At 56.6% G+C, this 27,547-nt stretch overlaps 5 protein-coding genes across 5 annotated transcripts; all 5 read left to right on the forward strand.

Annotated features, from left to right (window-relative positions):
* Nucleotides 1-23: 23 nt before the first annotated feature.
* On the forward strand, nt 24-8,786 carry DQ04_01501000 (hypothetical protein; the record flags this gene model as incomplete). Its single annotated transcript, XM_009310799.1, has 1 exon — nt 24-8,786. One exon carries the CDS (start codon nt 24-26, stop codon nt 8,784-8,786), a length of 8,763 nt encoding a protein of 2,920 aa, XP_009309074.1.
* A 719-nt stretch (nt 8,787-9,505) lies between these two features.
* DQ04_01501010 (hypothetical protein) lies at nt 9,506-22,714 on the forward strand (the record flags this gene model as incomplete). The annotated part of the gene is made up of 1 exon (XM_009310800.1): nt 9,506-22,714. One exon carries the CDS (start codon nt 9,506-9,508, stop codon nt 22,712-22,714), a length of 13,209 nt encoding a protein of 4,402 aa, XP_009309075.1.
* A 596-nt stretch (nt 22,715-23,310) lies between these two features.
* On the forward strand, nt 23,311-25,581 carry DQ04_01501020 (minichromosome maintenance protein 10; the record flags this gene model as incomplete). The annotated part of the gene is made up of 1 exon (XM_009310801.1): nt 23,311-25,581. The coding sequence occupies one exon, from the start codon at nt 23,311-23,313 to the stop codon at nt 25,579-25,581; it is 2,271 nt and encodes a 756-aa protein (XP_009309076.1).
* Nucleotides 25,582-25,827: 246 nt separating this feature from the next.
* On the forward strand, nt 25,828-26,448 carry DQ04_01501030 (hypothetical protein; the record flags this gene model as incomplete). The annotated part of the gene is made up of 1 exon (XM_009310802.1): nt 25,828-26,448. One exon carries the CDS (start codon nt 25,828-25,830, stop codon nt 26,446-26,448), a length of 621 nt encoding a protein of 206 aa, XP_009309077.1.
* A 433-nt stretch (nt 26,449-26,881) lies between these two features.
* Nucleotides 26,882-27,541, forward strand: DQ04_01501040 (peroxisomal membrane protein 4; the record flags this gene model as incomplete). Its single annotated transcript, XM_009310803.1, has 1 exon — nt 26,882-27,541. One exon carries the CDS (start codon nt 26,882-26,884, stop codon nt 27,539-27,541), a length of 660 nt encoding a protein of 219 aa, XP_009309078.1.
* Nucleotides 27,542-27,547: the final 6 nt, after the last annotated feature.

The following is a 27,547-nucleotide window of genomic DNA, read 5'->3' on the forward strand; positions in this document are numbered from 1 at the left end:
ATATATAAACCCAATTGCAGCACATGAACGCTGAGCAACAGGATGCGGAGAGTCGTCGCCGTCTCCGATTTACCGCGGAGAAGCTCGTTGACTGCCCCATTGGCGGTGTGATGAGTGTGCCACTTGACCGCCTCTGTCAACTGGCGTGGCCGCTGCTGCACGGCAACGGTGCAGCCACGCAGGACAGGCCCCCAAGAGTGCCTCGTGTCTCGCAGACAGACGCCGATGACGCACAACTTGCACGTGCCATCAACACCACCGTCGCAGAGACGATCCGTGTATTTCAGTCACATTGCTGGTGGGGCCAGCTGACGTGCCAGACACTTCGCTCGGCACTCTTCCAGAAGGCTTTGCAATCCGTTCGGGACAATGTCGCTGTGATCCCACAAGGACAGCCCGCAGACGAACAGTCGCCAACTGCCTGGTCTTCAGCTCCGCAGAATACAGTGACGAGGGATAGGCGGCCACACGGGGGAGTAGAGCCAGTCAATCAAAAGATACCGCGCAGGCCGTCGGAGAGTTTCTGTGCGAGTGACGAGATTTCTTTAGGTGACAGTGGCTCCTCCACTGAGAAGCGGAAAATTACATCGGTTAGTGGGGTGCTCTCGTACGTTGCTGGCCAGCAGGATGAGAAATGGCTCTCTCAGAAGGTCCTAGAGATGATTGATCTGGCTGCTTCACCACAAAAAGAGGGTCAAAATCAACTTATTTCAGTTGCCGCATCTGTCTCCGTACAGGCACAGCACCATAAGCGGAGCGCACGGGCATTTCTTACTATTTTACAAGAGGTGTTGGGGCGGTGGAACGCAATACTAGACAGCAATGAAGAAGTTGGAATATTTGGTTTCGGTATTGTGGTGCCAATTCTAAACATCACACGCTGTACGATCTTCACTGACGATGACATGATTACAGTTGGACACCTCCTGGCCAAAGTGAAGGTTCCATCACGTGGATGTGGCCTCACCAAAGAGTCCTTGTCAATTGCCACATTTGTCACGAAGTATACTCTCTCATTGGATGATGAAATAAAAAGTGCACCGCTTTCTGCTGTATCGTCACCCTCGGTATTACCGATGGCTACTGGGGTTCCTACGAATAGAGCGGCGCTGCTGATGCGGTTGCCTGCGTTGGATTATGATGCCACCTCCATTGCGTCGGTGGTGACAGAGGTGTTTTTGGTCGCGCCGCTCGCACGAAAAGTAAGCGTACACGTCCAAAGAGCATTGTGCTGCGAAGGAGTTCGGATTGCCTTAGTGCCACGGACACCGGTTAGCAATGATGACAACGGCAGCGGTATTAATGAGCAATTGATCGAGCCTGTTTGTTTTGAACCACATGAAGGTGAGACACACGAGCTAACTGCTGGCTGTGACGGTGTGGTACGATACATGGGGGTCTCTAACACTTCCACAACTCCGGTTTTTGAGGCCGAAGTGCGCGTGGAGACAAGTCTGGAGGTAGATGGGCGCTGGGTGGTGGAGCTGCGCAACACCCTGAGTGCTGCACAACTAGAAGTCACTTCCAATCTTATTCAGAGGGTAAAAAATGGGTTTGTCAGTGGCGATTTCCGCTTGCGAGATGATTCACTGAAGCTGTTTCGCAACGGGTTACTTTCTGAACCCCGGGTGGAGCCACTGCCACCGTTTGTGATGGACCTCCTGAATCTAGAAGAGGGAAAGCTGCGCCAGCGTGTGCCTTGCCGCCAGAGTGATGTTAGAGGTGTACGTGCGGCGTTGAGTCTCATCAGTAGATTTCTTGAGAGCTATGAGCCTAATCAGCTTTCGTGGCAGTCCCGTGCTTGGCAGGATGCCATTAAACGTGTTAGCCTAGTGAGCAGTCTGCTTGGAAAAAACCCAGGTGCTACAGAAATGGCTAACTTTGTTCTCGACCACGTTGCACCATGTCGTTTGACGGTGCCACAGATTGTAGAGGGCACTATTGGTCTATTGACGTCCGACATCACCGTCGCTGAGATGCGGAGTATGCTGGCGGTACAACGTGCACGTGCCAAGCTATGTGTTGTTGCGCTCTCCCTTTTGCTAAGGGCTAAAGAAAATTTTGTACCGGGGGATATGTTTCGTGTGGTGTGTCTTTTGAGGGATGTGATGATGTATGAAGGTGGGCACTACCTTCTGCGTTTTCAGGGCTGTGGTGATGAGCTGGAGGAGGAGATTCGAGAGTTATTGCACCGGCTTCTAACGTCGGTGTTCACGGCGTTACAGCGATTGATGCTACTACCAGAAGGTGAGCGACGCAGTCATGGACCACATCGTTTTCTGTGGGACGCCGACGAGTTTGGCCCATTTGCCCTTGTCAGTCTCTCGCTACTTGCCACCCCGCTGGATGCGCGCGACATGGACTTCATTTGGTGCAAGATCGTCAGGCAGGTGGAGGGGCTGCTGCCCAACTTTACGGAGCTTACCCGCACCGCATCGTTCAAGGTGAATGAGGTAGAGGAGGGAAGTATGCTGGAGTCCACGCGGGCGCTTGTTGACAACGACGACGGCGGTGGCGGCGACGACAACAGAAATGCTGATGACGCCGACGCGGGCGCTGCCGATCAGCCGCCTGTCGGCCTCACGCTGGGTGGCGCCAGTGAGCGTGGCATCGGCATGTGGGTGCCGTCCGGGCGTGAACGTGTGTGCTGCACCTCCACTCCGCTGTACTGCCCGGGGGCACAGGCTCCCATGTCCACCTCCGCCTCATCCTTCTCTGCCTTGCCTTCATCGTTGTCCGCGGTGGGGGCATCGTTTTGCGCAGCGGACGTGCAGCTGATGATGATGCCACCACGTGAACTCGTTATCGCACTCGCCTCGGAGCAGCAATCGAGTGTGACGAGCAGCAGCATCCAGGATGACTTGCAAGGCTTCTATTTCATGCCACACGATGGAAAACTGCATCACGGCCGGCGCCAGATTGCACTGCCACCGCTTGTGCAGGGCGACATTTTCACCTTCTGCTTCTCCTTCTCCCCGAAGACATCGACGCGTACGTTGTCTCTGCTTGTGAATGGTGTCCGGATGGCAGAATTTCCGTCCCCACAGCAACGTCTGTTTCTTGTTGCTGGTGTCATGGACTTTTCTTCACTCCGCAACAACACCTTCCGCGTGTCATTTCGTTCTCGGAAGGAGACAACTAATTCTACTTGCGCTGCACCGGCATCTCTTGTTGCGATGACAAGTGGAGGAGAGGGGGCCGTTGGTGCACTTCCAACGCGCCACTCCATTGCAATGTTTGCAACGCTTGTTTTGTTTTACATGATATCATTCTGCGCGCGACGCCTTGCCCATGTGAGACGAATGGTGGCCGCTGGTAGCACACCACAGTCTATTTCACCAACATTCGCTGGCGGCCGCGGCAACCTCTCAAGGAGTTCTGCACATGCAGAAGAAGCATGGACGGCGTTTGTGGACGGCTGCTGCGGTCCGTTACGGGCGAATGTGGAGAGTTTAATCGACTCCATCAAGCGCCTCCCCCCGTTATCTGAATTCAACGATGCGACCGAGCGTGTGAAGCGCAACGCAGCCTCCTTCGTCTATCATCGCTTCCTCATGGACCATATTATCATTATACGTACTGCCATTCGCTGCTCTTCCTCGCCGGTGGAGATGTTGTCGACGCTGGCCAAGGTGGTGTGTTGCGAAGAGGTGGGTGAGCGGGAGCGGTGCTTGGCTCTGACGGCTGTCTGCTCAGCGCTGCGTGAGCCATATCGTTTCTTTGGCGTGGCAGCTTACAACCCATTGCAGCTGTGGGAGTGCTGCCGTCTGCTTGCACGACAGGTGTCGGCAATAGGGTACAAACCGCGGTTCACAGAGGAGAGTAGCGCACAGGAGCTTGGTGTCTATTCCGGCGGCCGACGCATCAAATCTTTGCTGAATTCTTGCGGGGTCTCGCGGTCGGCGCAGAACACCACTTCCTTTGCTGCACAGGGCATCCCGTTAGATGGCTCGCTAGGAGAGGTATCGTTTTCCGTACGCCTGCAGCGTGGCGCCGAGTTTGACACGCTTGGCCGCTTCTACTACATTGGTGTGGCCTGCCCGTACCCCATGTCCATGGAGACAACGCTGCAGCGACACCCCGGCGAGCGTCACGAAATGGCGTACGTGTACGCCATCACAGATAACTTCACCGACGTCTCATCTCCCTCCATACGGACGGAGCTTTCGCGGCACGCAAAGAATTGGATGTCTAGCGAGGAGAATATTATCTACGGCTCGGCTGATGTCATTACTGTGACGGTGCAGACCAGGCTGCGCTGTGTTTCCTTTGCGCGGAACGGAATGCCACTTGGCACACTTTACACGAACATCCCATCCATGGTAAAGGTGCTTTTTCCCTTCGTGGAGCTCTTCAACAAGGACGCCTCTGCTGTGTGGATGCATACACCGCGTGAGATTGGCATTCGTGCACGGGTCGCCATGCGTGAGATGCTTTGCCATTGGGGTGCTGAGTTGATGCCGCGGCTCCAGGAGATGATTGAGGTGGGTGACGTGGTGGCACTTGAAGTGCTCGGTGCAGACGGCGACGAGATGTCTTTCTGTTACCGCATCCCCCCACGCAGTGTGATGAAGGGCTCGCGTGTTGTGCGACTCGTGCGGCAGCTGGGTCCTAAGGCAGAGGTGGTGATGGAGGGAGGCACAAAGAGCATCACTATCCCTGCTGCCGCGCTAGAGCCAAACTATAGTGTGGTGATTAGCAAAGATATGTCGGTCAGTCTGCTTTTGAACGATCTAATGCATACAGTCTCGGTATCAGTTGAATTCATCAAGGACCCAGCAGGGTGCAGCAGCGTACACGTTCGACGGATCAAAATGTTTCTTTGCGCCCTCCGTCTGCTGGCGGAGATGGAGCTGCCAAGCGTTCTCACGCCCGAAGTTGAAGCACCTCAGATGTTGCTACGACAACTCATAAGCATTCTGGCGGTGCCGGACGTGATACCCAATGACAAGGAGCACATTGTGCTGGAGGCGTGGAATGAGGTGACGCAGCTGCAGGACGACGATGAGCTTTGGATTCCCATTCCCATTCCCTACAACACCGATGCCTCTGGCACCGAAGAAATTGGTGACACCGATGACGCCGAAGAGGGTGCAGATATATGCCTACGATGCCCAACCTGCGATGAGGAATGGGGCAGCTGCACTGCCAGCAACCACGCAGCCCCGTGCAGTCTCTGCGCAACGCTACACAATGTGCTGCACCGCATTGGTGTGACATCACCCTTTACCGGCTTGGCCTGTGAGTGGCAAAAACCCGAGAAGAAGGTTTGCGTGACGCTTCGTGTTGCGGCTGATGGAAGGGTGGAGGGTGAGGGCGAAGACCCGCACGGTATCTTCAGCTTCACTGGAAAACAAGTCGCGAGCAACCGTGTGCGGGGCCGCTGCGTGTATAAATGCGCCGAGAACCCTACTACTGGTGATACACACGACGAGGAGTGGGCTTGCGAGGTGTGCACCTTCATCAACTTACCTGACTCCACACGCTGTGCCATGTGCACGACGGCACGCCCCGGGGCGACATGGACTTGCATGCTTTGCAGCTACGCCTTCAACTCTAACAATATCGCCATCTGCATGACATGCGGGCACCAGCGCATGGGCGTGGCAGAGGTTGACCAAGACGCCGGTAAGAAACGGGCGTATTGCGAGGGTTGCGGAAAACAGAAGGAATACACAAAGTTTGAGGTTTTTGAATGTCGTGCCATGTGTGAGCGCTGCGAACGTGAAACGCGGTGGTTGCCGGACGAGAAAACCATCGGCGTGGCAGAGGGAACGCTGGTAGGCGCTGGCGACACCATGAAGTGGGTGGTTACGTTCGGCAGTACGAAGTGTGTCTACGCGGATCTCCACAGTGGGGCGTACTCCCTTGAAGGCCTCTGTGAGGCAGCCGAGGCGGCGTCGCCCGGTGCGAGTGATCTCTCACGCTATGTCCCACCCCTCGCGCAGGCTTCCCTGAACGACAGCGATGAATCGTTGTCGGCAGAGGTTGCAGCTGTGGAGGAGCCGCAGCAGCGAAGATCCTCGCACCACCGCTCCCTTGTACATGCCATTCTATTGTTCTGCAGCCGCATTGTGTGTCGCTGGGGGCCTGAGCTTGCTCCAAAGCAACTTGCAAGGGGCGATGTGTTGCGCCGCCTGCGTGTATTGGATGACAGTTGGTTGGTGCGGCTCAAGGATGTCCCCGAGGAGGCAGCGCGAAGCATATTTTCTTCTTGTCTGCGCATTCTTCTTGCAGGCAAGAGCAGTGAGCAGGTTATTTGGTCCCTTTCTTCCATTTCCCTAGTGGTGATGGAGGGAAACCCCTCGCTACAGCGCCAGCGACACTACTTACTCTACGCCCTCTGCGTGAATGTGGCGCGAAATAGTGACAGTCGCGAAGTGCGTGAAGTGTGCTATGCCTCGCTGAACGCCTTACTAGAAGAAGCCTGCGGACAGCCACTCAAGGCAGAGTGCCTGCGCGATATCGTTGCGATTACGCCTGTCATTGCAGGGCAGCAACGACTTATGGTTCATGCTGTTCTTCGCGGCGTCGACGTGTCGATCAGTGCGAATGTTACTGCTACAAGTTGGCTGATTGAGGCTGTTGAACGGATGGGGCTTCAACAACGACTCCCGGCATTCTTTGATGAAGATTCACCGGACACATTCCCGTATCTCGTGGAGTTGCCGGACACTCGTATGGGTGATGGTGGCGAACTTATCGTGGGACAAGTACGTGGCAGCGTCGGCGTGTTTTCGAGCAAGGGTGGGCGGTACTACTACGAGGTGGTACTGCCACCCAACTTCAATGATCGCAACAAGACGATCATCATGGGATGGGGTACTATGCAGCACGAGGTGCTAAGTAGTGGGCAACACGTTGGGAGTGACATACACTCCTGGGGATTTAACTGCCAGGACAGATTGCGCATACTGACCGGAGAGCAGATGGTTTCAACCTCGAGGCCTATTGTCGCTGGAGATGTTGTTGGCGCATTGCTTGACCTGAGTACAATGATGATGTGCTGGAGTGTCAATGGTGAGGACCTCCTCTGGGTTGCTGTCTCCACGCAGGGTAAGGGTGAGGCAATTTACCCATTTGTCAGCGCTTCTATGGATCCACATGGCGTCATAGTACGCCTTGGCAATACACAGTTCAAACCCGAGGGATATCAAGACTTCAGCCCTATCACATACAAGGAGGCGCGACACGACAGCGTAGTAGATCCGCGTTCATATGAATTCTACGTGCAGCTGTGTCAGCTCGGCAATGACATTGTTAACTGTGGCTTCACAGTGGATTCATTGCTGGAGACTACTGCGTGGGCTGACTTGGCGCGGGCATCCATTCACCAGTATCCATTGCTCTGTGAAGAAGCGGCAGGCTCTTTAGAGCGTCTACGGCCGTATTTTCAACATTTGCGCTCTATCAATGCCCTGGCTGTGAGCATGGCGAGGAGTCATGACATTTTCCGAAACTCAGCATATTTGATGGGCAATTACCAGAAGGCACGGCAGTTGCTCTTCTTTACAGCACGCTGGGCGATTGTGGAGCGACAGATTGACCGCCGTCTCATCCGAAGTAACGTGAAGCGACCCCGCGAGGTGTTGATTGATCTCAACCGTGCCAAAGCCATGGCGGAAAGCAGTGGTGGCCTTGATTTCCTGACGCTGTTCGATGGTTCCGTCGCAGGACAGCTCTTTCGGCAGACGAAAGACTCCGAGATTTATCTTGATAGTGTCATGTTTGTCATTTGCCTCGCCGGAGAAGTCGCCGACGATGCCGGGGGTGTGACACGCTCTGTGGTGACGATGATGTGCGATGAGTTGAACTACCGCGATGAGGAGGATGGGCGCCGTGCGGAACCGCTGCTGCCATTCTTTAAGCTGTCGAGCCACAGCACAATGGTTAATGTAGTGCCGAACATGGATTTCTACCGCAGCAACCCCGAGCACAAGCAGCTGCTCCTGGATTTCTACACATGGCTCGGTAAGCTCCTCGGCAATGCGACGATAAGTGGCTACTTAATGTTCTCTCTAACGTTCCCGCGTCTAATGTGGAAGTTCCTCACCTTGGACGAGCCTACCATCGAGGACTACCACGCCGACATTGATGATACCGTGCGTGGGGCATTGAACGATGATGAGTTCCTCCTCAACGACGAGTTCTACCACGCCATTCCTGGCATCAGACCGCAGGAAGACGACGACGCAGCGGAAGTGATGTCTATGATGCACTCAACCCGCATCTTCCCTGCCCTCACACCGCAACGGAGCTCGGCGGACATCAACAGCCTCACGAACGCCGAGGAGTTCGATGAGGGCATGGAAGTTGAGCGGCGTCGCAAGGAGGCGGAGCGGGCGTTGACACACCAGTACGATGAGCTGCTGCTTGCCGTGCGCACTGGCATCACCTCCGTCATTCCCATCAACTCGCTCCAGCTCATCCGCTGGGATGACCTGCAGCAGCGGGTGTGTGGCTCTCTCGGCACTACGGCGGAGGATGTGATTTCCTCGCTGAACTTCGCCCTCGTCTCGGAGGAGCTTCGTCAGATGCTCACCGAGGTTGTGCACGGCTGGACACAGAAACAGCGTTCGCAATTTTTGCTCTTCTGTAGTGGACAACGACGTATTCCACTGCCAGAGAAGGTGCAGGTGTCGTGTGGCGATGATCCCAACGCCATTCCGACTGCCCACACCTGTTCTCCCATTTCGTTGCTTCTGCAGCCCTACGCCTCCGCCTCTGTCTTGCGAGAGAAGTTGACGGTGTGCCTGCGCCATATGTATGAATTCGGATTTGCGTAGAGCAATTCTTGTTTTTGGTGATGCAGTCTGTGTGTGTGTATGTGTGTGGAGGTGGGTTTTGAATAGCGACACCGACTTTAACAGAGCCAGCGAGCGAACTCTGCTTCTCTCTTGGTTTGTTTGACGTGGTTTTGTTTTTTCTTTTTGCTCGTTGTGCGTGCGTTGAACCGGTGAGAAGTCCCGTTGCTGTTCTGTGGATGCGATACCCGCAGGCCCTGCGCTCTGGCGTCTGCCCCCCTCCCCTGTGAAGAGAAGGAGAGCAATGGAAATGAGAACATGAAAGGACAAAAAAAAAAAAAGAAAAAAACAACCACAACCTCAGTTCTGCCGTTTGTTTGAGGGACTTTCCTCATTTGTGCGACACGTTACGATGGGCATGGGGCCGTTTGGACCCTGCGGCATGCCCCTCCAAAGTGTGATAGTGACGCGACGACTTTCCTGGCTCTTTTCTCCTTTCTTCATGTGTGTCTGCACAGCAAACTGAGAAGGCGCTTGCTCTTTCTGTGTGTTTGTGCTCTGTGTGTTCTTCGAAGTGAGGAAACAGCGTGTGCTGCCCGCTCCTTCCAGACGCCGGCACACACACACACACGGACAGACACAGACGGGGTTGGTACTTGAAGCGAGAAGAATTTAGTGAAGAGAACTCTTAGAGGCCAAAGCACGGAGGCGAAGACCGTGCCCAACAGAAGAAGAAAAATAAAACTTTTTGCCCTACAATCATGATGCAGGACAGCGAAAAGATCATCTGCCACGCTGTTGTGTGCCGCATGGGCGAGATGTTTGGTGAATTTGGGTTTGAGTTCGATCAAAGCCATCTCGCAAACGATGTCACCGGCGTCACGAAGTGGGCCCTTCACCTCGACGCGGAGGAGGTTGACGGCGCAGCGACGCCGCTCTTCGAAGAGGAGATGCCCCTCGACAAGAGCCGCAAAGTGGTGAAGCTACAGGCTGGCAGGTTCTACCTCGTGCGGGTTCGCGTGTACTTGGAGGCCGTCTCGTCTTGGAGCCCGTGGTCGGGCAACGCACGTGTTGCCTCGCTGCAGGCCGTGAAGGGGCAGATCAAGGAAATTGGAGAGGACTACGTGCGGGTACAGTGGAGCCGGCCGCTGCGCGACAGCATGAACACTGTGAGTGAGACGAATGCAGAAGCGACACAGGAGATCGCGGACATTTCTCAACTGGAGCTGCGACTGCTTCGCGAAACCGATATGGTGGAGGAGTTCTGTGACCGCTTCGCAGTGGGCGTGCGGGCGTACACCGTCCATGGCCTCCGCCCGGGGACTGCATACATTGTCATGATCCGCTACAAGACCTTAATCAACACAATGAAGAAGTGGACGGAAGTTGGGCGCTTCTACACGAGACCATCGAATGTGATCTCACTTGTTACCCGCGGCGAGGAGGCGATCACGGTGGGTTGGCACCTTGGGCCAAGTCCCGTTGACGCCGTTGGGTATACGGTCCCTGAAACAACCGTGCACCTTTATGAAGTGTCGGTGGAGGGCGGGGACGTCGCATTAAACCCCGTCGAGCTGCCAGCGCATCAGCACGAGTACCGCGTCGATGGCCTTTCACCAGGTACGCTGTATTCCTTCTATGTACGTAGTTTGACCACTGAGGGCCGCTGGGGGAACCGCTCCGACGCGTTCAGGGTGCGCACCGCAGACCGCCCGGAACTCTCCGTTGTCGCCGCAGGTGAAACCTTTCTTTCCTTCACATGGATGCGGCCGCGTGATGAGCCGGGGGAGTCCAAGGTGGAGTTTTGCCTAAAGAGCTTCACGTCTGTGTACAATCAGCAGGAGATCATTGAGATTGGACCAAATGAGGAGGACAAAGTCATTCACCTGCAAGCGCTCACCGCTGGGACGGAGTACACCATGGCGGTGCGCACGTTTCTGCAGGGCGAGTGGGGTCTCTGGACGGAGCCACGCCGCTTCCGCACGCAAGCGAAGGCGACACTGACCTTCCTCGAGCGCGGTGAAGACTTCTTCACCCTTGCGCTGGAAGACCGTGACGGCGGACACACCACAGCGCGGTTCAACGTTGTTGTTATGCAAATTGGCAAGGGTGATGAGTGCGTGACGGTGCTCGATGATGAAGTCGTGCGTGGGCCTGACGAACCGGGACTCCGCGTGGGTAGCTTGCAAGCTGACACACTGTATGAAGTTAAGTGCCGCTGTTGGCAACACAACCGCGTAACAGGGTACGAGGGATGGGGTGAGTTCACGTCCCCAGTGCGAACACAGACACTGCAGCATCTCGCGCTACATGTGTGGGACGTTGGTGAGGATTTTGCCCAGCTTATGTGGCGCCGTGGACTTTCAGACAGAGCAACATCGCCGGACGCTCAGCGGAAGCAGCAATGGCCCGATCTAAAGTATGAGGTGGTTGTGGGTTGCCTTGACACAGGCGAGGATGAGATTGTACATCGACAGGTTTTACAGACAAATTACACCATTACAAACCTTCAACCTGCCACAACATATATTGTTTCTGTACGCGCCTGCAATGAACTTGAGCAGTGGGGCTTGTGGAGCAAAGTAAAATTGCGCACCCTCGCCTCTGTTGTGACTTCCGTACATGAGATTGGCGAGGACTACGTGCGGCTCATGTGGCAGCGACAAAACATTGATGATGATGTGGTAGAAGGCGGCGGAAGCAGCAGTAGTGGCAGTGGCCACATCAATGGTGCTGGTGGCGGCAGCGGCAGTGGTGCCACCGTTGTGACCACTGCTGACATGTTTGTCTCTCGTTACGCCGTTTTTGTGTGCAGTTGCGAGGACGGGGAGCCGACGCCAAGTTGCTTAAGTGGCTACCATATGGGCGGGAACTCCGAGGTTGCCCGCTACGAGGTGGTCACCAGCGAACACTCATCGCTTCGCATTGATGAGCTTCTGCCGGATCGCGAGTATATTGCAGTCGTGCGCGCGTCGACGGCGACAGGGAAGTGGGGCTTGTGGAGCCGCCCTCTGCGCTTTCGCTCTAACCCACAGTTCCGGATTCCTGTGAACAACCTTACTATTGGCGAGAATTACGTCAACCTCGTCTGGAGCCGTGATGCACACCCAATGACAGACAAGGATGTATTTGTCGGCGATCTCGGAGTAACCGGGCAACAACTACGTATCAACGGTGTCGACACACCATTCTCAAAGGACCATACTCTTCCTGCGGACATGCGCGAGCTGAAGATTTATGGGCTTTCCCCTGCCACTGCGTACACGATACAGATCCGTGTCTGCGGCAAAAGTGGAAACTGGGGCCTCTGGAGCCCACCAGTGCACATCCTCACACGCGACACAATCCTTACCAAAGCGGTGGAGGTGGCGGAGGATTACGCCATCATTGCATGGGAGCGGCGTAAGGTGGCGAATCCCAAGAATTACCCTACCGGCCGCGGTGTCGTGACCTCGTACCACCTACGTGTGTACAACAACTCTGGTATCCACTCCGAGGTATTCCTCGGTGACGGGGACTCACCGTACCGCATCTCAAACATGACACCAGATACGTACTACTGTGTTGAGATCAAGGCCAACTACAACGATGAGGAGTGGGGCCTCTGGAGCACCCCGCTGTGGTGTCTGACGATGAAGAGCTTAGAGATACAGACAAAACTTATATCTGAAGAATTTTCCTGTATCGTTATTCAGCGCCCATACCAGCAGAAACGGCTTCCAGAGGATGACGGCAATCGCGCGAGTGATGATCGTGTTATTGCGTTTGGTCAATTTCGCCCTAACCTCATGCTGTGCGTCACGTCACCCATACTCAACCCGACACCGCACACTTCCACCGGCTACACGAAACCACGCCAACAGAATACGTCGCTGCCGCCCAACGCTGCTGATCACCGACTCATTTACCAGACAGAGATTCTCTGCACCACTGACAATACGGATCATACGATACCGAACCTTCGATCTAACACCGTATACGCCGCATCTGTGCGCTCAAAACTTGTAAATGGCGAGTGGGGCATGTGGTCAATTCCTTCACTTTTCTTTGCAACCGTGCCAGCAACACGGGTGGAGTTCACTGATATTGGGGAGAAGTTCGTTACGGTTGAGTGGAAGCGCAGCCCACAAACTATTCCACCACAGATTAAAGATCCCGCATCTGTGAAGTGTGGGCTTGGCACAATCAGCGCGTCACGTCTGAAGGTGCGCGAGATTGGCGGTTCGTTCCAGGAGACATATGAGCTGAACAACTCGCTCACCACACTGCGTGTGGAATCTCTCTCCCCAGCCACCACATACGCTGTTGCAGTGCAGACGTACAATGACAACTATGAATGGGGTGTTTGGAGTGATGAGGGCAAGGTGCGGACTATACCTGGCATGGACATTGCGGTGCAGCATATATCAGAGGATTCTGTGTGGGTCGCGTGGGCGCGCAAGTCTGATGTGGAGTCTCCCGTTAATTTCGACACTGCCCTCAACGTGGATGTTGTCGCCACAATGTATGAGGTGCGTATTCTTGGGGACGGCCACTTTAACCTCACCAAGGAGATGGAGACCAACACACTCTTTTTTCGAGGTCTACAGCCTGACACAGTGTACAGATTTCAGGTACGCGCCCAGTCGACGGAGAATCAGCAGTGGGGACTGTGGTCCTCACAGTCTTTCCGCACAAAACCACGACTTCGCGTTACGTTCGGAAATGTGGGTGAGCACTTTGCCATTGTCGAGTGGCGCCGCCACCTCCCCACTTCGCTTGACGAGCGGGACGTGGATACAATTGTGGAGTCCGAGGATGTTGTGCAACAGTTTCGTTTGAAGGTGGAGCGTGTCGGTAACAAGGTGCCATACATGTATGACCTCAGTCCGTATATCAGCAACTTTCGTCTCAAGGATCTGCAGCCGTCGGCGGAGTACCGCGTGTGGCTCTGTGCCAAGGGCTATGAAGGCGTTTGGGGTTTCTGGAACGACGAGGCGCGCGTGCGCACGCTGCCAAAACTGGAGTTAGATGTCGTGGCCATTGGGGAGGACTACGTGACAGTTTCATGGATGCGAGGTAAGTGGATGGGCGAGACGGCGGCTGACAGTGAATCGTCTGTGCGGGAGGTGGATGGCGCTGTGAGTGGCTACAAGGTACGCGTGCTTGACGAGAATGGGGATGAGGTGACGTCACAGTCCATCAGCTTCCGCGAGACCTCTTGCACGCTATCATCCCTTGAGCTGTCGACAGTGTACTCTGTCGAGGTGTCGGCGAAGGACACATACGATGAGTGGGGTCTCTGGAGCGATGCGAAGCGATTCGTCACATTGGAGGCGGTGGATCTGCGCATTCTGCGCATTGGCGAGGCGTTCGCAGAGGTGGAGTGGGGTCGCTGCCGCGATCTCGCACGACGCCGGCACCAGCGCTCCTCCACCGACGGCACCCAAAGTGTCAACAGCGGGAGGGGCAGCGGCAATGGCTTTTACGGCCAGTACGATGAGGAGGAAGAAGAAGTGGAGCTGAGCAAGGATATCAATGGAGACAAGGACAGCAAGGAACACCGCGGTGTAGAACGGTCCCATCGGTCACACTCCTCGAGCGATGAGATATTCATCAACGACAATTACTACTTCGATGACAAGGAAGAGGATGGGTCTGATGCGTATGACAACGAAGACGACAGAACGCTGCTTCGAGGCGATGATGGAGTTCAACAATGGCATCTCCGCGTGCAGGGACAGCGGGTGTTCGGTGGTCAGCCGGATGTGGAGGACTTTGCGGAATTCTATGTCGGCGCTGACGAGCTGGACCGCGTGATTGACTCACTTCTGCCGCATGCCGCCTACGCCGTTTCAGTGCGGGCACAGGACAAGCGCGGTATGTGGGGACACTGGAGCCAGCCGCGCCGTTTGGTAACGTACCCGGTGCTTGCGCTCACTGCCGACAATGTCACAGAGACATTTATCCAAGTCTCGTGGAGCCGCCCCTCAGCATCGATGGAGCTCTCGGAAGGATTCATATGTTTCCCACACCCGACGGAAATCCATAACTACCAGGTGCGCATTGAACCTCTCGCTACGGAGGAGCCGTTTGACGAGCAGGACGAGCCATTGGTGAATGGTGCACGCCTGTATGAAACTTCGCAGCCGGCACTGCGGCTGTGCAACCTCATGCCCGGTGTGCGTTATCACGTCATGGTGCGAGAGCAGCTGATTGACGCCAAGGGTAATTTCGTTCCTGACTCATGGGGTTACTTCTCCGCGATGCAAGTTGTGGAGATGGTGCAGCCGATGAGCGTCGTTCCTATTGAAATTGGTGAGAACTACTGCCTCGTTGGATGGCACCGCATGCAGCGGCCACCGGGCACCGCCCCAGACATCAGTGTCGTGACAGGTGCTGGTAAGGTGACAGCATATGAGTTGCATGCGGTGCGGCTTGACAGCAAGGCAAATAAGCACTACCGTGGGCCGTTGGCACTCGACACCATTGTGCAGCTGGAGCCACAAGTCACGTTGTTCCACCTGGACAACCTTGTGAGCAATACCATTTACGCCGTGAGCGTGCGTGCGCAGATGGAGGGTTACTGGGGCCCGTGGAGTCCCCTCACGAAGTTCGTCTCGCAGAGCCGGCTCCAGGTTCAGGTGCGCGCTGTGTACGAGGACACACTTGTGGCGAGCTGGAGCCGCCCGCTGCCGGATTGGGCGCTCACACGCCCCGATACTGCTGCCACTAATGACAACCAGATGGAGTCACCTCCCCCAGCGGCCTTGCTTCTAGAGGGGCGGGGACCTGGTGAGAGTGTTTCTTCAAATGCTCCTGTCGTAGCTGCTGATGCAGTTAATGGGGAGGATGGTGCTGTTGAGGATGCACCGGCGGCGGCGGCATCTTCTTCGGAGAGATCCACCTCAGAGATGAGCGGTGATGACTTGGCTGCCGTGCTGCTCGGAGACTACTCTGTCGATTGCTACGAAGTGTACATGGAAGGTGTGACATGCGATCTTATGCGCTGCCTTACTGTGCCCAGCGACCAAATGTCAGTGCGCGTCACTGGCCTCGTGCACAACCAGATCTACTCCGTCTGCGTCCGCTCCAAGAGCGCAAAGCAGCACTGGTCGATGCTCTCGCGTCGCGAGTCGTTTCTGACGCTTGCGCCCATGTGCGTGGAAGTATGGTACTACACGGAGAACATGGCGGAGGTGCGCTGGTTCCGGGCCGCACAGGACGTGATGGACTACGAGGCATTTCTCTCCAGCCGCCGTAGCGAAGAGGAGCAACTCTGCGACGAGCGTGAGCGGCAGGATCTCTTCGAGCTGAAGCGGCGCGTGCAGGAGATGGAGGAGTCGCAGGAGCGGGATAACCTGTGCGACCACCTCGCTGTGCGGCGTGAGCACAATGCGGCTCTCCGCATGGATGCGCTGCATCATCTCAAGATTGAAAACATCATCCTTGGCAACGCTGAGGTGTCAGGCTACCAGTTGAAGTTCTGCGGTGAGGGATGCTTGCCGTCGATACGAGGACTTAGTCGAATGTTGTTGCCGCAGAAACCGCAGACACGCAGACGAAAACAGGATGGGTCAAAGAAGTCTACCAGCAAGCAGCGGCGCCAGAGGCAACAGCAACAGCAAGAGGGCAATGGCGGATTCTCAGGTGAGACATCCACAAGGGTAGCAGCAGCAGCGGCAGCGGCAGCGACAGCTACAGCGGAGGGGGGCGAAGAAGGAGCCTCACAGGAGATGGCGCTGATCGACGTGCAGCTCCGCGCGAACACAAAGACTGTCGTTGTGGAGGAATTGATCTCGTCTACCTCGTTCTGGGTGCAGGTGCGTGCACGCAACGCTTTGGGTGAATGGTGTCCGTGGAGTCTTCGAGAGGATTTCACGACGCTTAAGCCGATTGAGCTCAACCAGAATCGTTTTGGTGAGCACTACATCAACCTCTACTGGCACCGTCACCCTGATGCCCTCTCCCAGAGCATCGATGCCGACCAGAAGCGTCTGCAGGAACTAAATGAGGAGTTCAACAGTATGCTGCCCAAAGACCTTGAGGACAAGAAGAAGGAACTATCCGAGGACGAGTACAATGTACTGGTCGAGCGGCTCAAGAGCTGGCGTGATTTAAAGCGATCGGTCTCAGAGACACAGGAGAGATTGGCGAGCGGCCACGGTGAGGTGGTGGTGCATGAAAATCTGCCCATCAAAGGCTACCAGCTTCGCGTCATTCATGAAAACGGTTCGTTTACGGATTATTACATCAAAAACCACAACAATGCCAACACCGAGAGTAATAACAATGCCTCCACCAGTATCACCCCCAATGCCAACTGTGGAGACGAAGAAGAGGGGAACACTTCCACAATCGGTGTCGATGCCGATGCCCTTTGCGCCTTTACAGTGACAGGGTTAGTGTCGAATACAATGTACATTGCCTTGATGTGCGCCGACTACGGCTTTGGTTGGGGTCTGTGGACGAAGCCGCTTAAGTTTATGACTCAGAACCTAATTCAGCTCTCCATCACGTACATCTCAGAGGCATTTGTTGATATTGAGTGGTACCGTGCACCCAACAAACGACTGCCACCCATGGACGAAGGCACCACGCTAACGAGTGACGCGGCGTCGATTGAGGGACGTGTCTATCAGGTCCGCATTGTACACGAAGATGATGAGACGGGAGAATTGGTGGAGGAGCTCCGGACGATGCATTCGTGCAGTGTTTTCCGCATCGATAAACTTCTTACAGACACCAAGTATACCTTTGCCGTCCGCGAGTGGGATGCTGAGGGTGACTGGGGCCTTTGGTGCGCGCCCAAAACGTGCGTCACACTGCCTGGCATGATTACACGGGTTGAAGAGCTTGGTGAAGACTGGGCGCTTGTCACATGGGAGCGGAAGGAGCGACGTGTGGACTACGACGACGATCTACACGTGCTGCAGTATGGTGTGGAGCGGGCGTCGTGCTATCTTCTGGTGCAGGAGCTCTATGACAACGGCGTGGAGGGTGAGGAGCCCGTGGCGTCGCCTGTGGTGGAGGAGAGCGGCGCCGTGTCGGCGGCCATGGACGAGATGGAGGGCATCTTTACCGCTGAGCGACAGCTGCACGGCCCACTCCCTCCACATGAGCACCCGATAGAATTCGAGGGTGAGTGTGGTGGGAGGCTGCGCGTGACGCGACGGTTCTGCAAGAATACCTCATCCTTCCGGCTTGAGCATCTTAGACCAGACCGTTTCTACAGTGTCCAGGTGCTGTGTGAGACTACGGGAGAGCAACTCGGTATTTGGAGCAGCGAGCAGTACTTCCTCACCATGTCGAAGATTAAGCTTGCCACGGAGCATATTGATGAGCAGTATGTTGACCTCAAGTGGGAGCGACTGCCGCCCCGGCAGCACCCGCGACTCCGTATGACTCATGTCTTTACCGGTCACTACAACACCGTTGCCTACGTGCTGGAGGTGAACGGCGGCGGTGAATTCCACGTGCTGGAGCGTATGCATGGTCAAAGCAACACGACGTATCACCTCAAGGGGCTTTCCCTGGACAGCGTTTATAGCGCGAGGGTGCATTCCATAAACGATGAGAACGCACAGAGCCTATGGTCCGAAACGCTGCGCTTCGTAACGCTTAATCAAGTTACCGTACGCCCGGCCCAAATCACGGAGCAGTCCATCATGCTTGAATGGGGCCGCGACGAGCAGCAACCGTCGTGTGAAGAAACTGGCGGTGACTATGACCCGACGATCTGCGTGGGCAGCCGGCATTCCGAGAGCTATGTTGTGCGTATCGCCCATGGAGGTGACCCATCGCGTGCCTTGCTGCTGGAGAAGAGTTTCTCTGGCGATGTCTGTGCATTCCACTTGACCACGCTTACGCCGAACACGCCGTATGTGGTGTGCGTGCGTGCGGCAAACCACCTCAGCGAGTGGGGGCTTTGGTCGGAGGACCGTTGTATCTACACCATGAAACTCATCTGTGCGGAGGTAGCGGCGATTGGTGAGGACTACATCCGTCTCCGTTGGACACGTGAGGAGCCGGATGAGATGCAGGTGGTGGAGTCGCAGGCTGGCTCTCCAGTTGTTATCGCCAAGAGTGATACAGAAGTTGCCGTGGATGATGCTGGTGACGTAGTGGATGGGATCGCCGAAAACAGCAACATCAGTATTGAAGGCGACACACATGTTTTTGCACCAGCGACTGAGCTATCCGCACAGCAGCTGCTGCAACCTCATCGCAAGACACGTGCCACGAACCGCAAAAAGTACCCGCTCCTGGATCGCCCTGAGACGAGGTCCGCTATGTATAATAGTGCAAGGACACGCATCTCGATGTATGCTGTGAGTGTTGTGTGTGGTGATGAAGGTGAGGGCTACACCATTGAGGCCCCTGGCGATCTCACCACTTTCACCGTACCGTCACTTCGGCCGGACATGCGATACACCTTTGCGGTTCGCGCGTGCTACGAAAGCGGCGAGTGGGGCGTTAGCAGCACGCACGTGGCGAGCGGTACCCTTAACACGCTCATGGTGGAGCTGCACGGTCTCGGCGAGGACTACTTGACTGCCGCGTGGCAGAGGCTGCCGAACACGTACGATGTGAGTGAGGTGAGCCTTGGTCGTGTAGAGGAGGCTGTCAGCTACGAACTTGCCGTGCATGACTTCACAGATGTTTCATACGGTGAAGAGGGCGCAGAGGATCTGCCACCGCGGCTGCAGCGCACCATCTTTGTACCAGCGAAGTTGCGCACATGCACGGTGAAGGAGCTGCTCTCGCACCACCGCTACCGGGTGAGTGTACGACGTTGGTTCAAGCCGTTGGAGCCCTTCGTCGAAGATGCCCCAAAAGAGGTGCCGAATACCGATGACGAGCAGGTGATTGAGCTACTTCAGCGCAGTAACGCGGCACCAGGTATGTGGAGCGACGGTCTGTACGACGTGACGCTGCGCGATATGGTGTGCACGATGGAGGAGGGCGCGGAGGACTTCTTTGTGGTGCACTGGGAACGCGACCCGCACGTGCCACCACTGCCGGTACGCAACGCTATTGCAGTGAAGCCGGCGGGGGGCTACCACTTGCGCGTGGATGAGATGACGCCGGATGGCACTGCGGTGGAGATGAGTGCTGCGTCGTTCCACATTGATCAGCCGCTCCCCGCCGATGTGACGACGTACACCGCTCAGGGCATGCGGCCGGACACGCTCTTCCGCGTCGACGTACGCTGCTGTGTGGACAACGTGTGGGGTCGGTGGAGCCGCACAATCTACATAATGACGCTTCCGAAGTTGGTGATCGATATCAGCAGCATCGGTGAGGACTACGCGCTCTTCTCGTGGCAGCGGCCGCACCGAAGCCTCGTGCTGCCGGATGGTACGGAGGCACTCTGTGACAGCGACGACACAATTGACAAGTTCCACCTCGAGGTAGTGGGCCTCGAGCACAGCTTTAATGTGAGCAAGAAGTTCAAGGCGGCACGCAACACCTACCGCGTTAAGCAGCTGGAGGTGAACACAGTATACTCCGTCGCTGTACGATCATCCGATGCACGGCGTGATACGTGGAGTCTCTGGAGCGAGCGGGTGCTCTTCGTGACGCTGAAGCCGATGCGCCTCATTGTTGGCCCCGCGGCGGAGCAGTTCGTCACGGTTGAGTGGCACCGCGACGAGCAGACAGCTGAAGAGTATGACGAGATAACAGGCGAAGGCGCCGCAGCCGCGGTACAACTCGGCAACCCTGAAGCGATTGCCTACCACCTCTGTGTCTTCAGCGGACAACATACACCGTCGGTTGCGGTGGTTGACAAGCAGTTCCCGAAGGAGGTGATACGGTACTGTCTCGGATCCCTCACAGCGGACGCCCCGTACGTTGTGATTCTGCGCGCGTGTAACACAGAGTCGCGGTGGGGCCTCTGGAGCAAAGAGAGCGCCTTCCGCACACAGCGACTGTTGCAATTGCGCGTGACAGCAGTTGGTGAAAATTACGCCCGTGTGCAATGGGAGCGCGAAGAGGGTGACCGTACAGATGATGGCCGTTCTGCCGGCACAAAGGCAGATCCTGTGGCGTACCAATTGCTGCTCAAGGCTGGTACGGAAACAATTGAGCGTGTGATTCAGCCAGGCGACTGCAGTGTAACAACTGATGAATTTAAGCTGCCAATGTACGTTGTGGAGGGGCTCGCTCCAAAGACAAGTTATCTGATGGCATTGCAGCCGGCCTATGAGGATAACCGTTGGGGCCTGTGGACACCTTCTGTTAGCTTCAAGACGCTGCACCCCATCCTCGTCAATGCCAGCACCATCTTCTCTGACCGCGTAGAGCTCTCTTTGAATCGTACAGTCGATGTGCCGTCCCTGGAAGCGAGCGTGATCCTCCCCAGTGCCACCCCCGGCGAGAGTAGCCCCATTGAACGTGTGGCACCCGTCAATGACGTGAAGAGCTATCAGTTAGTTGTTCGAAAAACTGAGGAGGTCCTCGCTGCTCTAGAGAAGGAGCGTGAACAAGACTCGGTTGCTGCCGCTGCCGCTGCTGCTGCTGCTGCGGCTGCGGCTGCAGACGCTGCTCCTACGGATGCCATTGCTGATACTGATGTGGATGCCAATGCTGAAGCCACAGTTCCTGATGCCGATGCTGAGACTGCCGTTTGTGATGCCGATGCTGAGACTGCAGTTCCAGAAGCCGATGTTGAGACTACAGTTCCTTGTGCCGATGCCGTGATTACGGTTCCTGATGCTTATACGGCTGTGGCTCGCGTTGTTGCCGCTTCTTCCCCTGTGGACGCGGCCGTGAGCGCCGAGGAACCCGTCAGCAGCGTGGCACAGAAAGAGGGTTCAGTGCCTGACTGGCGCGAGGGCGGAACCACACAGAGCGCGATGTCTTTACTTTCATCTCGACGAGAGCCGTTTTTGATGGAACGCCAAGTTGAGGTAAATAAAGATGATCCTGTGCCTACTGTTTGCACCCTCGAGGGGCTTGACAGCAACACGTCCTATACCATCCAGGTACGGGCGATGGACGAAAATGAGCTCTGGGGCGCGTGGACGGAGTTCGCTGTTGAGACAGCACCTGTTCCACCGCGTGCCGTGACGCTGCGCCGACTGAATGCGCAGTTCTGCTTGTTGCAGTGGGAGGCCCCGGACAACCGCTACCTCTACCGCTATGTGGTGGAGCAGTCGTTTGTGCCAGCCGAAACGCGTGGCAAGTCAAAAGGTGCTATTGACTGGCGCGTGGCGGACGTCGTTGAAGAGACAACATGCCGTGTCCGCTTTACCGCGCCGCCGGGCAAGATGCGGTGCCGCGTGAAGGGCGCGCGACTGGGCGAAGGCCACACATACAGCGAGTTCTGTGAGCCTGTCGGTCTCTCGAGCGGCATGCCACCGGAGCCGGTGGCCAGCATCCTCGTCACCACCCTCGCGCGCGACAGCGTGACTGTCGAGTGGACCCCGTCGCGCGGCGAGGCGGGCGGCACACTGCGGCAGGCGCGCAACATGACGTACCGCGTTTACCTGGGCGTCCGCGATCACGCGCCGATCCTCGTCACGACGGCGCGCAGCACGACCTACACGCTTTTTGACCTGGAGCCAGCGACGGAGTACACCATACAGATCGTCGCGGAGAACCCCGACGGCATGAGCTACAACAATCCCATGATACGCCTGGTGACAAAGGGCGAGCAGGACAGCAGCGTGTCGCACCACGAGGCGGACCAGCCGCCGCTTGGCGCTATCGTCGAGCCCATAGCGCTGTCGAAGCGCATCACGCTGCCGGAGATTCCGTCCGCGCGGCAGGCGCTCGTGCCAATGCCGCCTTCACGCATGAAACGTGGAAAGAGCCGCACCAGGAGTGGCATCATGGCGGCTGATGGTGCTGCAACAGTGACAACAACGGCGAGCCGCGAGGGATCTGCATCGATTCTTCGTGCGGGCTCCAGTCCCCAAATGAGGAGCAGCAGCGCAAGGCGAACGAAGGGGGACAGGCTGCCGTCGCTGAAGAAGAAGCGTTGACGCTGCGTCGAGGGACCTATTTATTTCCAGTGATACGTCCTTGTGGAACCACTTTTTTTTTTATGTTTGTTTGTTGTTGGCTTCAGACTCTTTCCTTTTTATCTATTCATCTCGGTATGTAGTTGTATTTACGCAGATTTGGCCCTTGATGGCCCAGTGGTGAGGGACTGAACAGGTGCCCCCTCCTCCCTTTTTGAATGTATGATGCTTACTTGTGTTTTGTGTGTCGTGTGGAGCGTATGCGATGTACATCGTGCTTGTGGGGGCTGCTCCACCTGCATTTGGAACTTTGATGTATGTGAACGAAGAAGAACAAAAACGAACAAAAAAAAAGGGGATGGAGACTCACCTCCGTTGCGCTTCTCCGTTGTGGGAGACGGTGTGACGGAGAAGCCTTGCTGAGCACAGCGGCATTGTCCCCCCCTCCTTCTCCTCCTCCTCCTCCTCCTCCGCCCTGTGGGTGTGTCCTGCAAGTGTTTTTTTTTTGTTTCTTGTTTTGTTTGCGCTTCGCCTCTTCTTGCTGGGAGTGCTGAGAGGGCGAGGCCGTGGGAACGAAGGAGCAAAAAGAATAAAAAAAAAAGAAAACAAATCGCGCAATGGCACAGCGTAACGCGGACAACGACAACAACAACAACAGCACCAACGACGACGGCGACGACGACGATGATCCCTTCGCGGTTTTTAACGCGCCAGCATCGTCTGTGCAGGCAATTGCGCCACTCTCAACACCCGCACCGTTGGCGTCTGGCGGCAACAGCGGCGGTGAGCGCGACGTAGTGGCGGCGGCGACGGTATCGCGTCCTCTCTGGGGCGGCAGCACCACCACCACCACCAGCAGTGTTTCCATCGCGGAAGCGCTGAGTAAAGCCGCTCCGGCCACGTCCGCGTCTATTATGAGTGTGGTGTGCGCCTCGTCGCAAGCTGATGCCAACGACGATGAAAGTGGCGGTGGCGGAGGACAACACCAGCAGAAGCGGGCCAGGGCGGCAGTTATGCAAGAGGCCAACAGCGGCATCAACGTCAGCCGCCCCACAAAAAGTTGTGAGCAGCTGCCTGTTGTTCTAGCGCAACATCCCTTCTGCACTTTCGTAGAAGCCCGCCGCAGACTTGCTGCTGGTGGTTCGGCGCCATCGGTGACAGTCGTCGGCGTAGTGATCCGAAAGACTGATCCGAAGCAGAAGAATGGGAAACACATGTACGGTGTTATCTCACTGTGGAATATGCGGGGTCCTTTCCCGACGTCGTCGGACGAGTTGCCCGTTCTGTTTGGCGGGTCAGCATTCGACGTGCACTACACGAAACTCGCCAACGCCGTGGTGCTGGCGCTCTCGGGAGTGCAGCGGATGGAGAGCCGCAGCGGGCCCTCTGTCACTTCATCCTCCACTGCGGCCACGGAAAGCGTCAGCAAAGGCAACAATAACAACAACAACAACAGCAGCAGCAGCGGCAGCTCGGAGATGCTAAAGGTGGTTTCAAGTGATCAGGTGCGCGTGCTGGGTTTTGCGGCGGACCTCGGCACTTGCCAGGGAGTACAGCAAAGGTCGGGGGAGCGCTGCAACGGCGTGGTCAACATCGCGGTATCAAAGTACTGTTCGCACCACGTGATGAATTTGCGTCGAGAGGCACGTGGGGGCGGCTCTATGACCGCTACCAAGAGTGAAGCATCATTTGGTGCCGCTCGCCCCAACGCCGGTGCTGTGGTGGCTGGTGTGAGTCGCATGAACCTTGCAGCACTCACGTCTGCTTCTGCGACGTCGAAGAGCACCCGACAGATGTTGTCGCGGCAGCAGGCGGGGTTCCTGACGGTGAAGGGATCATGTGGACTGCCCACGTCGTCTCCAGCCGACCGCGACGTGAGATCTGCCGGTGGTGCCTACGCGGGTGTTGTGATGGGCGGCGCACTTCCTATCACTGGTATGTGTCGCAATGTGGCGAGTGTGCTGCGCTCGCCCCAAGCACTTGGTGTGACGGGGCGGGGCCGGGCGGTGCTTGCTGCAGCTGTTGATCAGGAGGATGCAAAGGAAACCCAACGACTGCTGCAACTTGCGTTGGGGGTGGGTGAGGCTGGAGTAAAGCGACTTCGCGAGGAAACAACAATGAGGACAGCGGCAGCTGTGCCAAAGAATCAGACGGCAATGCAGGAGTCTGAGGAGGTGCGTGCGCAGTACGCCCCCCTCGCCGGTGGCCACGCATCCACGGCGTTTGTGCCAATGCGAAGCAGTGGCTTTGACGAGGTTTTACTCCGCCAGCAGGACTACCAGCAGCGCGTCGTCACGACGCGGGCCGACGGCACAACGAGTAGCATTGTGTCCACTGTTGAGCGCCGCCTTCGGAGTGAGGGCGTTTTGGCAAAGAGTGCAGCTGCGTTGGCGGAAAGGCAGCAACAAGAGCAGCAGGCGCAACACGAGAGTCCAACCCAGCAACACAGAGGTGCACCGAAGCCCGCGTCGCTGCTTGGCATGGTGGCGGGGGCGATGCAAAGCAAGAATGACGACCTCCGCGGCATTGACGCACGCCGACAGTTTGAGCAGCGCATGGATCGCCGCATCGCGCAGGAAAAGGCTCTCGACGCCCTGTCAGAGGTGTCGGAGCAGACGGTGAAGGGGCTGTACTGCCGCCAGTGTGAGCGTTGGTATCTGCGCCGCAACGAGCGCTGCAGGATGCTGCAGCACACTATGGAGGCAAGAGAGACGACAAGACGCTTTATTGAGTGTGAGCACTGTGGGTACAAGACGAGTGTTCTTGGAGATGTGCGTCCGTCAAAGATTATCCCGCGCTGTCCGCGCTGCTGCGCCGATGTTGTGTGGCGTGCGAGCAACGCGGCGCCTGAGTTGGCGGCCCCGCGAGATCTGCCTCCGCCGCTCTGAGTGGGTCTAAGAGAGCCTGCGCCTAACAAGACCACGATAAATTGAATTTACAACACAGAGCGTCGAGAGTGCTGAAGCGACGGAGTCGCATACATGACTAAAATTTCTTTCCCTTTGCTGGTTGGTGTCTCCCTCTCTGTTTGAAAGATTGGCTCAGGTTCATGCGTGCTCCGGTGGAATGTGAGGCTGTGACATTTTCCCCCTTTCCCGTCTCTGTGCACTTTTGTAGTTTCTGTCGGCGCGGCGATGGAGCACAGCAACGGCGCCAATGAGTTGTTCCAATGTGTAAACATTCGGTGCGGGGGGTTGCACTTCAGCACCACATTAGAGACGTTGCACCAGCACAGCCCCAGCAAACTTGCAGCCTTATTTGGTAGTGACTTCCCCCTTTACGATGTGACCACCGATGAGCACCTGATGCCGCTTGAATATGGGGTGAGCGGAGAGGCTTTCGGCGCTGTTCTTGATTTTCTTCGGTGCGGTGAGTGGCAGCCGATGGCGCCGCAGCCGCGGCTGTACCGTGAAGTTGTTGCATGTTTGGCCCTGCTGGAGCTGCAGGTTCCACCTCCGGGCCCTCCCCATCCTGATGCCACGGAGCCACGGTATGTCTACATGGACGTTGTGGTGCCAGTGGAGGCATCGCGGGCGTGTGTGGACGCATGTGCGGGTCTGGCAGCGCGTGGATACCGTGTACGGAAGCAGATGGTAACACCGCTCTTGCAAGAAGGGGGTAAAGAGGGAGAAGGGCAGCAGCAACAGTCGCGTGGTGTGACGCTGCTTCTGGAACGCCGTCTGCCTTCACCACGGCTCCTGAAGGGCCTGGCTGATCACTCCGCCTGGGTCAAGGCGCTGACGTCTGTGATGTGAGCCGCTGGGGGGGGGGGAATGAACACCGGGGCTTGTTATTATTATTGTTTTGATGCCTATGTGTCTGTGTCTGTGTGTGTGTGTGTGTCATTGAGGGAGTGAGTGGTTGCTGCGTTTTTGCCTCTTTGCCTGTGCCTGTTTTCTTTCCTTTTCCCTTCTTGGTACGGCCTTATCGTTTCATTGTGGAGGGGCCGTACGTCGGCGTTTTGTGATTGTGGCTGCGAAGCTCTCTGTTGTGTATCTCATGCTGGCGACTTTTTTCTCGCGGTGCCACGGGCTTTGCTGATGGACTGGACTGTCTTCTTTCATTCTCCGTCTTCACGCTCCTTTCTTGGCCCCCGCTTCTCCCCCGGCCTATTCTCTTGTGTCTCTTCCCTTGCCGCGCGGCGTGGAAGCTGCCGTTTAGAGCGAGCTTGAGTAGGAGGTGTAGACAATGGTGTCGCCGCCGGTTGGGCTCGCCGCACCGCACGCCGGTGTAGCGAAGCAGACGGAGTGCCTCATTAACGAGATGATCCGCTCGGGCAACTACAAGGCACTGCTGAACGCTGTGAAGGGATTCCGCAACGGCTTCGTGTACGGCGCCCGCATTCGCGCCCCGCACGCTCTGGTGCTGAACCTCGTGTGGAGCAACGCGCCGTACCGCGTGATGGCGCGCAGGATATACGAGGCGACGAAGCGCCACAGCCTCTCACTCGGCGCCACTGGCTGCGTCATCTCGCTGGTGCGCTCGCTGCTGTCGTGGCTCCAGGGCGGCCCGCAGGTGTGGCACAGCGCGCTCGCCGGGTTTCTTGTCGGCGTGCTTTTCTGGGGCGAGTCGAACCCCGTCACGGTGCAGATGAGCATGTACATCCTCTCACGCATCCTGAGCGCGATGCTGTTCATCCTCGCCGGGAAGTACGGCTGGAAGCTGCCGGCGGGGGCGTTCCGCGTTTACTCTGGCGTGCTGTGGATGATTGTGATGCCGCTCTTCTTCTACTACGGCGACGCGATGCAGGTGTCGATGCGCAACTCCATGAAATACATTTACCAAGATAACGAGAAGTACACGAGCTGGTATGATTTGCTTTGTGTCAATAGCAGCACTTCGTTTTAGGCGGGG

This window comes from Trypanosoma grayi, assembly GCF_000691245.1.
Source record: "Trypanosoma grayi strain ANR4 Tgr_150_V1, whole genome shotgun sequence".
In the NCBI taxonomy this organism is placed as follows: domain Eukaryota; phylum Euglenozoa; class Kinetoplastea; order Trypanosomatida; family Trypanosomatidae; genus Trypanosoma; species Trypanosoma grayi.